This window comes from Portunus trituberculatus, chromosome 5 (genome assembly GCF_017591435.1).
Source record: "Portunus trituberculatus isolate SZX2019 chromosome 5, ASM1759143v1, whole genome shotgun sequence".
Taxonomy (NCBI): Eukaryota; Metazoa; Arthropoda; class Malacostraca; order Decapoda; family Portunidae; genus Portunus; species Portunus trituberculatus.
This window is the reverse complement of record NC_059259.1, coordinates 100,630-117,245: the sequence shown is the minus strand read 5'-3', so window position 1 is coordinate 117,245 and position 16,616 is coordinate 100,630. Positions and strand designations below refer to the sequence as shown.

The 16,616-nt window shown below is 39.4% G+C and overlaps 1 protein-coding gene across 3 annotated transcripts; it reads left to right on the top strand.

Annotated features, from left to right (window-relative positions):
• The first annotated feature begins 4,651 nt into the window (after positions 1 to 4,651).
• Positions 4,652 to 7,380, top strand: LOC123516246. 3 transcript variants are annotated; one of them, XR_006678134.1, is made up of 3 exons: positions 4,652 to 4,914; positions 6,449 to 6,636; positions 6,966 to 7,380. XR_006678134.1 is itself a non-coding variant. In XM_045275480.1 (2 exons), exons 1-2 carry the CDS (start codon positions 6,772 to 6,774, stop codon positions 7,362 to 7,364), a joined length of 474 nt encoding a protein of 157 aa, XP_045131415.1. In that variant the 5' UTR covers positions 6,649 to 6,771; the 3' UTR covers positions 7,365 to 7,380. The 3 variants fall into 3 exon arrangements, 1 of the variants encoding a protein (XP_045131415.1); XR_006678133.1 differs by having other exon boundaries at positions 6,340 to 6,636; XM_045275480.1 differs by lacking the exons at positions 4,652 to 4,914; positions 6,449 to 6,636 and adding an exon at positions 6,649 to 6,846.
• Positions 7,381 to 16,616: the final 9,236 nt, after the last annotated feature.

Here is a 16,616-nt window from a genome sequence, read left to right as displayed (position 1 = left end):
ATCTTGGTCTAATTACCGTACTAATTAATTTCTTCATCATATCTTTATCCATATAATGGAAGGCTAATCCAATATTTTTATCAAATTATACGTTTCTCCAAACATCTTATCAATATGAGCCTCAAACTGCCCATGGTCTTGTATTATCACTCCCAAATCCTTTTCCTTTTCCACCTTTTTCAACACTACTTCTTCACCCATCTTATATGACCCTCTTGGCCGTCTTCCACTCTTCCCATCTCCATCACATGACTTTTGCTCAGATTAAATTCCATTTGCCACCTCTTGCTCCACTCCCAAATCTTATCCAGATCTGCCTGTAAAATTTCACAATCTTCTTCACTCTTCACACACCTACACAACTTCGCATCATCCGCAAACAAATTAATATAACTGTTTACTCCCTCTGGCATGTCATTAATATATACAAGGAAAAGTATTGGTGCCAGCACTGAGCCTTGTGGGACTCCACTCTCCACCACCAACCAGTCCGACTTTGCATCCCTTATTACCGTTCTCATCTCCCTCCATCTCAAGTAGTTTTCCATCCACTTTAACACTTTTCCTTTCAGTCCTCCATAAATCTCTAATTTCCATAACAGTCTCATGTGAGGTACCTTGTCAAAAGCTTTCTTTAAATCCAAATATACACAGTCCATCCATCCTCTCTCTCTTGTATTTTGTCAACCACTCTTGAATAAAAGCTCAGTAGATTTGTTACACATGACCTCCCTTTCCTGAAGCCAAATTGATGATCCGATAATAACTTATGATCCTCCAGGAACCGTATCCAATATTTCTTTATCACCCTCTCACAAATCTTACCGACCACACTTGTTAGAGACACAGGTCTATAGTTAAGAGGCTCTTCCTTACTGCCTCCCTTATAAATGGGCACCACTTCAGCTCTCTTCCACTCTACTGGTACTTCCCTGTTTCTAATGAGCACCTTATAATATCATATAATGGATCAATCAATTCTTCTCTACACTCCTTCAATAATTTTCCTGAAACTTCATCTGGTCCCATCGCTTTATCATCTTTAAGTTCCTCCAACATTTTATATAACTCCTTTTAGGTATCTTAATGTCATCCATGTGCACATTTCCTTGTACATTCTGAGGCTTTACAAACATTGTTTCTTCAGTAAATACTTGCTGAAACCTATTATTTAGCAATTCCGCTATATTCTTAGGGTCATCTACTATCCCTTGCTCTCCTTTTAATCTTTCAATGGACTCTCTCTTTTAAGTTTACCATTTATGAACCTGTAAAACAATTTTGGATGTTCCTTACTCTTGTCTACAATATCTTTTCAAATTTTCTTTCTTCCTCCTCCTTACCCTCACATACTCATTTCTCGCCACTCTATAATTCTCCTTATTTAGTATATTCCTGCTCTTTTCCATCTTTTCCAAGCCACATCTCTCTTTTCCTTAGCCTTAACACAAGTTGCATTAAACCAATCCTTTCTTCCTTCCTCTCTCGGTTTATACTTTGGTACAAATTTCATAACTCCTTCTTTATAATATTTCATAAAAATCTCATATTTCTTTTGCACTTCTCTGATTTGTAACATCTCCTCCCAATCTAATTTTCTGAAATAATTTTTCAAACTTTCTGTGTCCATCTTTCTATAATTCAATCTACCACTCCTGTATGTCTCGTCCTTCCTTCGCTGTGTTGTTGCTATCTGCATTTCCATAACCACATGATCACTCTTTCCCAAAGGACATTTGTATTGTATATCTCCACATAGGTACACTTCTCTTGTTAACACCAAATCCAGTCTAGCCGGTTCATCATCTCCTCTATATCTAGTATTTTCCTTCACCCTCTGTTCCATCATATTTTCCATCATTAGATTAAGAAATCTCTCTCCCATGCTTCCTCTCCAACACCACTTACTAGATTTTCCCAATCCACCTCCTTACAATTAAAATCTCCTACTAGTATCACCTTTCTTTTTCCAGATAATACACTTTCCAAACTCTGTAAAGTATCCTTGATCATATTGTCGTATTCCCTTAATGTCCAAGAATTTGTTTTAGGAGGTACATAGGTCACCATGATTATTAATTCTTTTCCATCACTTTTTATCCTTATGCTTATCACTTCTGCGTTGTTCTTCCCATACCAAACCTTATCCACATTTATTTATTTCTTCGTCATAATCATAACTCCTCCTCCACCTTTACTCTCTATCCTTTCTCCATATATTATATTTATTATCCAAATTTATCTTTGTTTTTCATGCAATTTTGTCTCAGTCAAACACACTATATCAGGCTTCTCCACTATCATATAGTCTTGCAATTCCAATCTGCTTGACAGTATCCCATCTATATTAGTATACATTAGTCCACCCACTGCTCCTCTAGGGGTTCCTCCGTATTCCTTCTTTCCACATACCACTTTCTGACTCTCTCCCCTATAACTCTCCAGAAAAACTTTTCTTTTTCCTCCTCAGACCGCTCATCATTTTTCCTTCTCGCCTCTTCCACCAATTCCTTATATCTTCTCCTCTCTTCCTCATTTCTATTCTTTCTCACAAACACCTCTTTACAACCTTCTATCTCTCTTAACTTTGATGTTCTATATAGGATATCCTCCGCAGATTGTTGTGACTTCAGTACTACTTTAATCGGTCTGCTCACTCCTCCTTATACGGACCCAGTCTATGGATCTCTTCCACTTCTTCTTGTAGGTCTTTTTTTCATCATCATTTAGATTTTTGAACAGATCTCTTACCGTTTTAATTCTTCCTTAATTCTCTTAGGCTTATATGTTATATTTTGTTCTTTCATCCCAAATATTAACACACTCTTCTTCTTTTCTGCTATTTCTCTTATCAATGTTTCCTTATTCTTCATTACATTAACCAGTTCCTTGGACCTTTCTTTTTTGTCTTCCTTCAACTGATCTTTAATTATTTCTTGTAATCCAACCATCTCTGCTTCCCTCGACTCAGTCCATTGTGTTTTCTTCAGTTCCCATTCCCTTTCAAACCTTTCATTCTGCTCACTAATCATTTCCTTAAAGTCATCTTTCTCCTTTACATTGCCTGATTATTGTGGCATTAGTGATTGTTATTGTGAGTGGTTGTTAGTGTTATTATTATTGTTATTATTATTTATTGTACTACTACTACTACTACTATTACTACTACTACTACAACTACTACTACTACTATCATTATTATTTTATTTGTTTGTTTATTTATTTATTATTATCATTTATCTTACTACTACTACTATCAATATTATTTTATTTATTTATTTATTTATTTATTTAATATTATTATTTTACTACTACTACTACTGCTATATTATCACCATCATCATCATCATTATCATCATCATCATCATATCATTATCATCATCACTACAATCACCATTATCGGCGGTGTAATAATTCAAAGAAGCATAGGTCACCAGCTCCAGCCCTGCAGGTCATTAACTTGGTGACCTCCAAAGACCCTTGGTAATGTCAACAAAATGGTCTAACCGTGCACAAATCTCAAGGTAAAAAATGTGTCCCAGTACTGAAGGGGTTCATTAAGAGAGGTAGCTTAATGCCTCCTCGCTCCTGCCTAACTGCCTGACTGGCTAACAATCGCACCAGCTCCATCACCACTCTCGTTAATGGCCACAGTCTTCACTATCTTAATCCCCACGTAAGTTTGTGAAGCTGTATAAAATCACCCAGTAGTAAGCGTAGAGCATGGATATCGTAATGTGTCACGGTACTGAAAGGGTTAGCTATCCATTCACTCGTGTGAGCCACCACTAGTTTGCCTCCTAATTCCTTTTCCACCTCCCTCCGTCTCAGTTATTCTCCTAACGTGTTGCATTTCCGTCTTTACAACTAAATTCAACTCAAGCTTCCTTAGAAAAGTGATCCGTTCATGATACGTTTTTACTAATTTTTTTTAATATTGATTCGTTGATTTGCAGGCTTGGAGAGAGAGAGAGAGAGAGAGAGAGAGAGAGAGAGAGAGAGAATTATTATTATCTATTATACTCATTTCCCGTTAATGATACGTTTTTTTTTTTTATTCGTTGATTTACAGGCAAGGTTCACTTGGAGAGAGAGAGAGAGAGAGAGAGAGAGAGAGAGAGAGAGAGAGAGAATTATTATCTTTCATAATCAATTTTTCGTTAATGATACGTTTTTTTCTTTATTCGTTAATTTACAGGCAGGGTTCACTTGAGAGAGAGAGAGAGAGAGAGAGAGAGAGAGAGAGAGAGAGAGAGAGAGAGAGAGAGAGAATTATTATTACCTATTATAATCAATTTCCCGTTAATGATACGGTTTTTTTTTTCTTTATTCGTTGATTTACAGGCAGGGTTCACTTAGAGACAGACAGAGAGAGAGAGAGAGAGAGAGAGAGAGAGAGAGAGAGAGAATATTATTATTATTGTCTTATCATAATCATTTATTACGAAGGAAGCTTCAAACTGTTACATAATGATAAAAAAAAAAAAAAATCGTGTATAATTGTAAGTACTACACGGAAGGTGAGAATGATTGATGAAACAAATTAATGCAATTGAGTGTGTGTAATGGTTGGTTTGGATGGAGTTAAAGAGCGTGGCTAGTTTATATCCAGGGGGGCGGGAGACGTAAACGAAGCAAGGTCAGTAGCTCAGAATACCAGCAGGACCAGTATTACTTGAGACACCACGCTCGCTACACCTCTCCAGTCACCACGCCTCCACGTCACCACCGACCCCTTGAGTCTATGCAGCCCGGTGTCCGTCTGTGTCTTGTGGGTGTGACGTTCAGCAGCGGCAGGAACAGCAACGGGAAGCTTGATCTGCGTCCGTTTTCGTGCGGCGGGGTGACGTGCCGCTGCTGTGAGGTTATCGGACCACACCAAACCACAGCACAGCACAGCACAGCACAGGAGAGGTTAGTGGTTTTTATGTAAATGAACAGTGTAGGTATGAGGTGTTGGTGTTGTGTGCGAGTAAACACTGCAGTGGTGATAGGAAATTGGTAGTCAGTAACTTGGAGGTTGTTAGCAATGTTGACTGATAAAGATAACTGGGTATGTGTAGGATGTGCACTGTGTCTATTGGAAGGTTAATTGTACGATGTCTGTCTGTGTGTCAATGTAGGATGTATCGGGAACCATCGCTACGTGTTAAATTTACTTGGTCTAGTTGTCAATAAGGGCAGATGGTCGTTCATTCACTAGTGTGGTTAGAGTAACGTGGGTTCAGAATAGATTTGTGTAATGGCTGTAACAAGTGGAGTGTTTTCGTGGTCATTGTAGTCGTGTAGAAAGGAAGAATTACGCTTAACCTCTCCAGTACTGTCACGCATTTTCACCTTGATGTGTGTACGATTAGATCATTCTATTGATGTTACAAAGCGTGTATGGATGTCACAAGGTTTCTCAAGTTGTATAAAATCACCAAATAGTAACAAAAGGAATATGAAAACGCGTCTTGGTGCTGAAGGGATTAAACGGGTCGCGTTACTATAGAACTCCAAGTTATATTTGAGGCTAAAATGTTTCAGGTTATCTAGTCATTGTGGTTCCCTCGTTATAGAATAGGTACCAGAAACGGCGAAAAGAATGAGTGGACAGGATTTCCTAACGTAACGAGGCTGGTGTTTCAAGGTACGTGCATTAGAAGCGAGATGTGGTAGCATAACGGTAAGTTTGGGGATATAACCATGAAATTAGTTCTTGAAGTGGTAGGCAGGCGTAAATGGTTTGAGGTTCACGGGTGACGGTGGGAGGGTTTGTGTGTGGGGGGGCAGGGTTGAGAATGGCTGGGAGGAATGAAGTGAGCGTGAATGGCTCGTGGCAAGAGGAGGCAGAGTGGGAACTAACTGAATGCAGTGTGATAAAATAGGAGACAGAAGGGATGGTGTGGTGCGAGTGTTTGGCTGGGTTAGGGCACTGAAGTGTAACGGAGTAGAGACGCGTGAAAGGTTGGCTGAGGCAGTGATGAGTTTTAGGACAAAGAGGGGGAATAAAGTGTTTGAGTGAGTTAGGGTATATTATAGATGGAAGTGAAGACATGAAGGGAATGTGTGGTGTTGGTCAAAATGTGTAGACGAGTGAAAGGCTGGCTGAGGCAGTGAAGGAGTTTAAGATAATGTGGCGTTAGATTTAGAGATAATTAGTGAAAGATACTGCTGTTCATGTATTTGTGGTGGTATTGGTGGTGGTGGTAAGAATACGTAGAATAAAGAGTGAAAGGCTGATTGAGGCAGTGAAGGAGTTTGCTTAGGGGGCAATCTTGCTTGTTAGCTGTAGGGATAATAATGAACAAGTAAACAAGGTACTGCTTTGTTCATGCTTATTTTTGTCCATTACAGGCGTTGCCGATCCAAAGGCCTGACTCCACAGCGGTAGTGAGCCTCGTCTACCTTGCACTTAACGGACAATGCTCACTACCAACACTAACGCCTCCGCCACCGCCGCAAGGTTGGGGAAGGACTCGCTGCCTTGCATCGCGCACACGGTCTACTCTTAACGACCGCCACCGCTGCTGCCGCCGTTGAGGGAGACTGGCTGGATGAGTGGGTAATAGAGGCGAGGCAGGTGTGGTGAGGCGGAGGATTGGAGACGAGAACCTACAGATGACGGCAGACACGGAAGATTCCACTAACCAGGTAGATGAATGTGTGGCAAGATTGGTTGTGTGGGTGTGAGGATCGGGTGTGGGAGAAGTTTGAGGGGGTTTGACGTGGTGTGGTTTACTGAAACTGGCGTGGGAGATGTGAGAATGAAGGGATGGGAGTGTCAGGATGGTGAAGGGCCAGGATGCTACGTCACACGGGAGACGCTGGGAGGAGAACGAGGGAGAAGGGTGTAACTGGAGTGTAAGTGGAATAACGATCGAGGAGGGCGAGTGAGGCTGACTGAGGCAGTGAAGTGTGTATTGTAGGACAGTGTGGCGTGGTACATATGGAGATAATCAGTTAATTTTTGTCCATTACAGGAGTTGGTGATCCGAAGCCGTGACTGCAGCGATCCCGTGCGTCCTGCACCATCAGGAAAGGTACTCTGGCTTCGCACTGCGCCTACATTGACCGTTGCCGCCGCCGCCGCCGCCGCTGCTACCGCTACTCGGAGGGGCACTGCCTCGCATTGGGCCTTCACTGCCGTCCCGCTAATACGTGTCGCCGTCGCCGCTACTGGCACTGAGGGACTTCGCCTCGCAGCGGCCTGGCAAACACCTGCTACACCACCACCACTAACTCCGCCGCCACCACCGCAGTCCAGAGAGATTCAGCTTCGCATAGCAGACATCCTCCTATTCAACGCTTGCTGCCACTACCACCTCATTATTGTGGTGTCACTGTACTTGAAGCTTGGATCTGTTGTCACTACTGAATAATAAAGTGTAAAGAAATCCTTTTTGTTTCGGTAAATTTCCTATCCTGGGAATATTTGTGGGTTTTGTTAAATTTCATTTCCTGGGAATATTTGTGGGTTGTGGGTGGTTTCGGTGAGTAGTCGCCTCAAGCTGGCTTGGATCCGTCTGACACGCCAATATTGCCTCCATTGACCACCACCTACACTCGCTCTAAACGATCACACCCCAGAAATAAAACGCTAGATTTGAAGCTTTATTATCATAAGCAATACGAAAAGTGGTTGTTAGAAAATTAAACTAAAGCGAGAAAAAATTACACATCCATAACTTAATGTAAAAAAAATGGTCCCAAAATCCATCTGGCTGAAAAATCCTCAAACGGTCTAAAATTACAGCAGTACTACTACTGGCCAAAAAAAAAATAAAAATCTTAGAGAAAAACGGCAAAAAAAGGCCAAAAGCGGGCCCTAAAAAACGGAAAAAAGCCCAAAAGCGGGCCCTAAAAACGTACTAAGTCGAAAATACTCTAAAGAGTCTCCGGAGATAAGGTGGCATATTGGATCTAAAAATTTAATACAACAGTCTCCCTACACTTTACTTTTATTCAATTTTTTACATTATTATTTATTACACATTGCCTGCAAAAAAAAACTCCACAAATATTTTCAACTGAATAAAACAATATACAAAATAGTGAAAGTCTACACAAATTTTCAGTCTACAATGATTTTCAGCTTAATAAAAAGAATTAAAGTCTGCTAAAAAGAATTAGTCTGCAATAATTTTCAACTTTTCAAAATTTTAAGAAATTTCAACTTCAAAGATAAAAATAACAAGTACCAAGTACTCAGAGTTCAAAATTTTAAGAAAAATTTTAAGAAATTTCAACTTCAAAGATAAAAATAACAAGTACCAAGTACTCAGAGTTCAAAATTTTAAGAAATTTCAACTTCAAAGATAAAAATAACAAGTACCAAGTACTCAGAGAGAGAGAGAGAGAGAGAGAGAAGAGAGTTCTAAAGGCAGAATGACAAGATTTCTGTATTATTAAGTGGAGAAACAGTCTTGAAAACCCTGCCAGTCATCTGTGTGGCCTTGGAAAACAGTGGTGGTGAGAGAATAAGGGTATTTTTATGGTTCCTGAGGCAGAGTCACATTTCTACAATATTAAGTGGAGAAACACTCATGAAAACCCTGCCAGTGATCTCTGTGGCCTTGGAAGGCGTGTTGTTGAGACACCAAAGTGTTTGTGAATACAGGCCTTTGTCTGACACACAAGCAGCAACAATGCACATTCTTCATTCCTCTGAGTTCAGTAAGTGAAGGAGTGAGTGAGTGCTGAGTCAATCTCTTAACAAGCACACTGCATCTTTGTCCAGAGAATCCAACACTTGCTTCACAAACTCATGTGGGGAATTGAAATAGTGAAGACTGTGCCCATTAATCTTGTCACTTCCATACACCCTTCTTAACCCCTTCAGTACTGGGACACATTTTTACCTTGAGATTTGTGCACCATTAGACCATTTTATTGACATTATCGAAGGTCTATGAAGGTCACAAAATTAATGGCCACAGTCTTCACAATTTTCACCCCCACATGAGTTTGTAAAGCTGTACAAAATCACCAAATAGTCACCACAAGGAATATGGAAATGTGTCATGGTACTGAAGGGGTTAATGTCAATAAAAGGGTATTACCATAACCAAACTTTCTTCAAATGCCCTCAAAAACATGCCAAATGGTCTTAAAATACCATAAAAACATGCCAAATGGTCTTAAAATACCATAAAAACATACCAAACTTGTCTTAAAATGTCCTTAAAATAAAAATGCCAAACTGCTAATTTATCCTAACTATTCTTCATGGCTCCAGGTGTTGTCTTGTACTCTGGGTGTTGCTGATGGCTGCAGGTGTTGTAGAAGGCTTGTGTTGTGTTGTCGCTTGTCTTGTCTTGGCTTGGTGGTGCAGTGTTCCAGCAGCAGTCTCTCTCCTTGGCAGCATTCAGGGACTTGACTTTCCTGTAATGAGAGGTGCACTGTTTACATTGAGTCACCTTAACTATTTTGTAAACTGAACTGAATGCAACTCAAATGCCGTTAAAACATGTCAAACTTTTTTAACTGACCTCAAAACATGCAAAACTGTCTTAAAATTCTATCACAACATGCCAAACTGTCTTAAATGTCTTCAAAACATGACAAACTATCTTAAAATGTCATCAAAACATATCAAACTGTCTTATAATCTCCTCAAAATCTGGCAAACTACCTTAAAATCCCCTCAAAACATACCAAACTGTCTTAAAATGTCCTCAAAACATGACAAACTGCCTTAAAATGCCTTCATAACATGCCAAATCTGTCTCAAATTAAAGATGTACCGATACCAAAATTTTGGCCGATTCCGATAACGATACCAATACCACCTAATTGGGCCGATACCGATACTACTACTTATAGTGATTACTGCACTGGACACCAGGATGAGTTGGTGGACGGTAAGCGTTATCAGATGGGAGGCTTTGTTTTGGGGGATGCTGTGAGTCCTTCTGAGAACGTTTGTGAAATAGGAGCAATTCTAGAAGCTTTTTGAAGCCATTTGCAAAGGTAAATTACTCAGTAATTGAAATGAATATCTTCTCAGTCTTCTGATTCTTGTCAGTTATTTTAAATTCTTACTTCTTACTCTTTTAGCGACCATTTGGTCTTGTGCATTTTCATTATTAATTTTATTGACGATATTTTGGCGGTCAAAAATATTTTTTAAATTATTAAAAATTGTAAAACAGACAAAATATTAGCAAAAGAAACTCATTTTGTTGTGTATGTTTCTCTTTAATTAAATCTGACATCCTTTGATATTAATTCATTACACATTAGTAGACCAATTCAGAAAAATGAGCTTTCACCTAATCTTTTCAATTAAATAGAAAAAAGTTTAGTTTATTCTAAATTTCTAGTGTATTGCTATGATCTTAAATAATTAATATGCAACAAATTATACACAATGCACATGATTACAAAACAGAATTGTTACTTTCTTAGTTATGGAAATTTTACATCCTTAGGTTAACACAAGTAACTCAAAAATTAAACTTGCATTAAAATTAATATACATATATAATTCAAGCTTCCACCTATTCCAGTATGATATCTTGGAAAAGGCTACCACTACCACTGTTAATTATAAATCAAATAAGAATATGCTGTTATTTACAATAATGCAAAATGCCTAACTATATATATATATATATATATATATATATATATATATATATATATATATATATATATATATATATATATATATATATATATATAATTGCACTCAAAATCTGCCAAACTGCCTTAATATGCCCTCAAAACCTGCCAAACTGTCTTAAAATGCCATCAAAACATGTCAAACTATCTTAAATTGGCCTCAAAACCTGCCAAACTGTCTAAAATTGCCCTCAAAACATACCAAACTGTCTTAATATGCCCTGAAAACCTGCCAAACTGTCTTCAATTCACTTCAAAACCTCTCAAATTGTCTTAATATACCCTGAAAACTAGCCAAACTGTTTCAAATTGCTCTCAAAACCTGCCAAAATGTATTAAAATGCCCTCAAAAAATGTCAAACTCTCAAAATGCCCTTAAAACATGCCAAACTGTCTCAATATGGCCATAAAACATGTCAAACTGTTTTAAAATATCCTCAAACATGCCAAACTGTCTCAAAATATACTAAACTGTCTTAAACTGCCCACCAAACACATCAAACTGTCTCAAAATACCCTCAACACATGCCAAACTATCTAAAATGCCCTTAAAATATGCCAAACTGTTTAAATATACCCTCAAAACATGACAAACTGCCTCAAAATTCCCTCAAAACCTTAACCGCCCAACCTAACCTAATGTAACCTAACCACACCTCCCCACACCTCACACCACACCACTGACCTGCATAAGGAAGAGAGCCGTGTGACCTCAGCGTTGAGTGGCCACCTCCTCTCGGGTCACAGTGAAGTCGCAGTCCAGGGAATCCTGTGGCAAAAGGTCAGAGGTCACACAGGTCACACTGGGATAGTAATAATAGTAATTGTATTAGCACAGGAGGAGGAGGAGGAGGAGGAGGAGGAGGAGGAGGAGGAGGAGGAGGAGGAGGAGGAGGAGGAGGAAGAGGAAGAGGAAGAGGAAGAGGAAGAGGAAGAGGAAGAGGAGGAAGAGGAGGAGGAGGAGGAGATGTCAAATTGTCTTAAAATGTCCTCAAAACCTGACAAACTATCTTAACCCTTGGCTTACGGTGATCGTACATGAATGATGATATTGTTCCGTCCAGAGAGACGGCGATCGTATCGGTAATCATGATTTTTCCCGCTTGACATTTGAAGATTGGCGCGGGGCTGTAGGATGGAAAAGTGAGGCTCAGTATCTGGCATCACTCTCTACTAGCTGAGTTGCCAGTTTGACTGTTTTCACACACGCCTCAGAGACTTTGTGTTCGTCATGGAGGCGAGACCTGGCACCTCCCGCGGCGTGTCGGGTGGAGACAACCCACCGGGTGAATCTACCCCACTTTTTTCTGATGAAAGTGATGAATCTGACAGTGACTTTCACATCACTGATGAGAGTGAAGACAGTGATTTTGACTTAGTGACTGAAGGATGTGAATATAGCAGTAGTGATGATGATATTCTCAGTCTCAGTGATACAGAAACTGCACCACCGCCACATGCTCGCCTCGCAGGATTTCGTGGGCGTGGAGCGCCTGGTGGGCATGGCAGGCCACGAAGGCGTAGCAGAAGTGTATCAAGGCCTAGAAGTGCAGCACAAGGTTTCACAGGTGCTGCTCGACCTGAAGATATATTTTGCTGGGATGAGTGTGAGGATTTTACTCCAACAATGCCTGTGTTTGCTGGAGAACCTGTTGGCATTACCGACAAGTGTGATTATTTCTTGGCATTGCTCGATAATGAATTACTGGATCATATAGTGACTGAAACCAACGCATATCATGCCCGGTATGCTGAAACATCTGATGTAACCCCTCGCTCGCACGAGAAAGAATGGCTACATATCACAAGAGATGAACTTTTGACGTTCATAGCTGTGACTATGCTAATGCCTCATTCTAAAAAGGCTGTTAGACATGATTACTGGAGCAAGGCTCAGATGTTATACATGCCATTTTTTGCAAGACAAATCACAAGAGACAGTTACAGTAATATTCTAAGATTTCTTCACTTTTCTAGTGAAGAAACTGCTGATCCACTTTGGAAAATAAGACCAGTGCTGCAAAGTCTTACAGATAAATTCAAGTCTTACTTCAACCCATTTCAGAATGTTGTTATAGATGAATCACTGATGCTATTCAAGGGAAGATTAGCTTTCAAACAATATATACCATCAAAGCGACATCGCTTTGGAATCAAATTGTATGTGCTATGTGATTGCGAAACCGGAATTGTGCTGGATTTTTGCATCCATTCTGGCAGTAACATTGATGATTCGACTAAAAACAATCCTAGTGGATTCTCTGGCTCAGTAGTAGATGTACTCCTGAAAGATTACCTGGGAAAAGGCCATGTATTGTGTACTGATAATTGGTATACGAGTCCTCAGCTGGCAAGGTATTACATGATAATAATACTGGTGCAGTGGGCACTGTCAGATCAAAGAGAAAATATATGCCAAACTTTGGAGTAACAAAAAAAGGTGATGTAATCAGATTCAAGACATGATATGATAGTAATGAAATGGCACGATAAAAGAGCAGTGCATCTTCTTTCTACTATCCACACTGGCCAGATGAAAGATACCCAGCGGGTTCACAGGAGAACAAATGAGCCTATCTTCAAACCTGATATTGTCGCTCATTATAACATCAACATGAGACTCGTTGATAAAGTTGATATGCAGCTAGGTACAGTGGACAGCCTAAGAATAAGTGTCAAGTGGTATAGGAAAGTATTTTTCCACATGATAGATATTTGCATGTTGAATACATGCAACATTTACATGACCAAAACAGGCAACAAGTCATCTCTAAGAGTATTCAGTATGAAAGTCAGAAAACAAATGCTGGAAAGATTTGCAACACAAGTGCCTACACATTCAGGTCCAGGTAGACAGAGCCGTGCAGCTCAGGAAGGACTGGAGCGCCTGCAAGCTGTAGGACTGGAAACTCATTTCCTGTACATGTTCCTCCAGCACCAGGAAGGCCACATAAGAAGGGACAGAGGGAATGTATAGTTTGCAAAACAACGCAGAGGAGAGAACAGAAACGCAAGCTCGTGGTGTATCTTCTTTCCTTATCACAGGGACAGCGAGGGAGAGGGAGGCCTGTTTCCTTCAAGCAAACAGTACGTGGTATATCAGCAAGATGATCTAGTACAGAGTTCTACATAGGAATTCTACAAAGCTACCAGTTGCAAGGGAAATATAACTTTACATTATACTGACAAAAAGAGTATTACATCTTGTAAGATTCACTGTATGCTGATTTTACACGAAATATGAGTGTCGGGTGTGAGGGAGGGCAACTCTGTGCGCCTAAAAATATCTCCCCTTCTCTCCTTATCGCAGGGAGCGGGGAGAGAGGACTGTATCCTTCAGGCAGATGTTGGTGTATCTTTTATTGCCATCAAACAAATCATCTTCCATTATTTCACAAGGTAAAGTGAATGAGTGTTTCTTGAATATAGTATATATAGCCACATGAATGTTTGCACAAAAGAACACACACACACACACACACAGTAGTGTGGACCCCACAAAAAAAAAAAAAAAACAAGGAAATTGGAGAGGCTACAAAAAATGGCTACAAGAATGGTTCCAGAATTTGAAGGGATGACATATGAGGAGAGACTAAAGGCTATGGATCTACCAACCCTGGAACAAAGAAGGGAGAGAGGAGACCTGATACAAGTTTATAAATTGATCAACGGAATGGACCAAGTGGTTAATGAGAAACTAATCCTGAGAGAAGAATATGACATCCGAAGCACAAGATCGCATAGTAAAAAGCTGAGAAAGGGAAGATGTCTGAGAGATGTTAAAAAATATAGTTTCCCGCAGAGATGTATTGAGACGTGGAACAGTTTGGATGAAGAAGTAGTGTCTGCAACGAGTGTGCACACTTTTAAAGTAAGATTGGATAAGTGTAGATATGGAGACTGGGCCACACGAGCATAAAGCCCAGGCCCTGTAAAACTACAACTAGGTAAACACACACACACACACACACACACACACACACACACACACACACACTTCCATTCCTTATGATCTCGTAACCTTTTAGTATGACAGCTATTCTTAAACACTAACACAGGTATATCAACATATTCGTCAAATTTCTTTAGCATAGCACTGCCTGTGAACAGCAATAACCTAAGAAATTGAAGAAAGAAATAAGGCAACCCACCAATGAGATAGAATATACAGGTAGATAGAGAGATAACAATAAGTAAAAGTAAACTCGTGAAGCGATACACAGCAATAAGAATATCGCTACATCAGTTTGGTATGAAGAAAGTCTGACCACTCCTCTGTTTCCTGTTACGTAAGTTCCGTTTCATTCACTTCATCTAATCCAATAATACCTTTCTCTTTTGGGTTCTCGTAAAATCGGTCTTTAGCCACAGTGATCATGTTGGATTCTATCATAGATGTCTTCTCATCTTCTGCCGCACCTCTTACTTTCTCAGGTAATTTATCTTCTTTGTTTTGAATCATGATTTCTCTGTACGTTTTGAATCCTATTTCTATGTCGACCTCTACTTCTTCGGTCACTGTGATTTTATTTTTTCCTACTGTTTTCAATAAAGGTATTATTTCTTTGACTATCTCTATTTCTTCTTTCGGATCGACTATTTCATCTGTTTTTCCTTCTTTAACTAAAACAGGAACAAGTTTTTTTATGAACTGATTTGCATCTACTTCTGCAGAGGGAACTACTTTAACTTTCTTTTCAGATTTCACAGCAAACTCTTTTTCCTTAGTTGTATTACGGTTTGGCTTTATGATTTGTGACAGTGTTATGTTTTTCTTACACGTTTTGTCTTCAGCTTTCTTTTCACCAGTACTTCTGTTGCCAGGTTTGTTAGTGGATGGATCTACATCCTTAACAATTTTGCGTTGAGTGCTGGCTAAACTTACTATGTCTTCTGAAGGGAGTTCTTGTGGTTCTTCTGCTAGAACTTCCTGCGACTCATTAATAGGAAATCCAAGAAGTTTCTTTTTGATTAATTTCATTACCTTTCGGTTTTCCTTTTCATTGAGGCTCTCACTTGTAGAAATGTCATCTGCTTTATTTTCTTGGGCTTCGCTTAGAGCAGCCAAATCCTGATGAATTTGGTCCAGTTCTGCTGAGAGGTCGTCAACCTTCAGTTCCTTTGCAGAGAGATCTTCAGAGGAGGTCCCTTCCACGTCATCTATACTGTTGGCGGCCACTATAAGCGTGGGCGTCTTTACCATGCCCAACGCGAAGATCATCAACGTGGCAAGATTCAGCAAGAACACAACTCTAAACATTTTGTACCTTGGAGTAAAAACAAAGCCAGAAAATCTGATGATGTTTAACAGTAAATATACTGAACGTTTAAAGAACTAAAACGAGTAAAAATAAGCATGTCTGATAAAGTAATATAGACAATATACAAAAGATTTTTTCGTATATTCTGTACAAAACATGTTTTTATTCGCTAGGTATACGGCCTCTTGAGTGCACACAGGTAAAGTATCTGGCATAGTAACTCTTCGCGGAAATTTGAAAGTCGGGAAACTAGTGAATAGCGTTTGCCAAGACGAATTTAAATATCTATCACTCGGAAGTTGGAGAACATTGTCAATTATCTTCTAGACAAGTAACCTCAACTACCAAGAGTATTCTGAATTCGTACATGTTTTTCTTTTCCATGCAATCAATCTCAGCATGGGGAGGATACTTGACTTCCTTCTTTGATAACTAGGTAATTAAATCATCACGCCGTTATCGTTCTTTTCGCATCGATTCGTAGACCAGATTGGTTCATAAATCGCATCCTCTGACGGAAAAAGTCGTGCGAAACTAATAATGATCTGGTAGTTATGTAAACAGGAAACTTACAAATGAAAATAATCAGGACGAAAAAAGCTTCATTGTGGTGCAAGTCTATAATGAAGTCACACTGGTTTTGCAATGATTTACTTATTCACGTTATTATTATTATTATTATTATTATTAATTATTATTAGTATCATCATCATCATTATCATTTTTATCATAAGTAGTAGCAGGTGT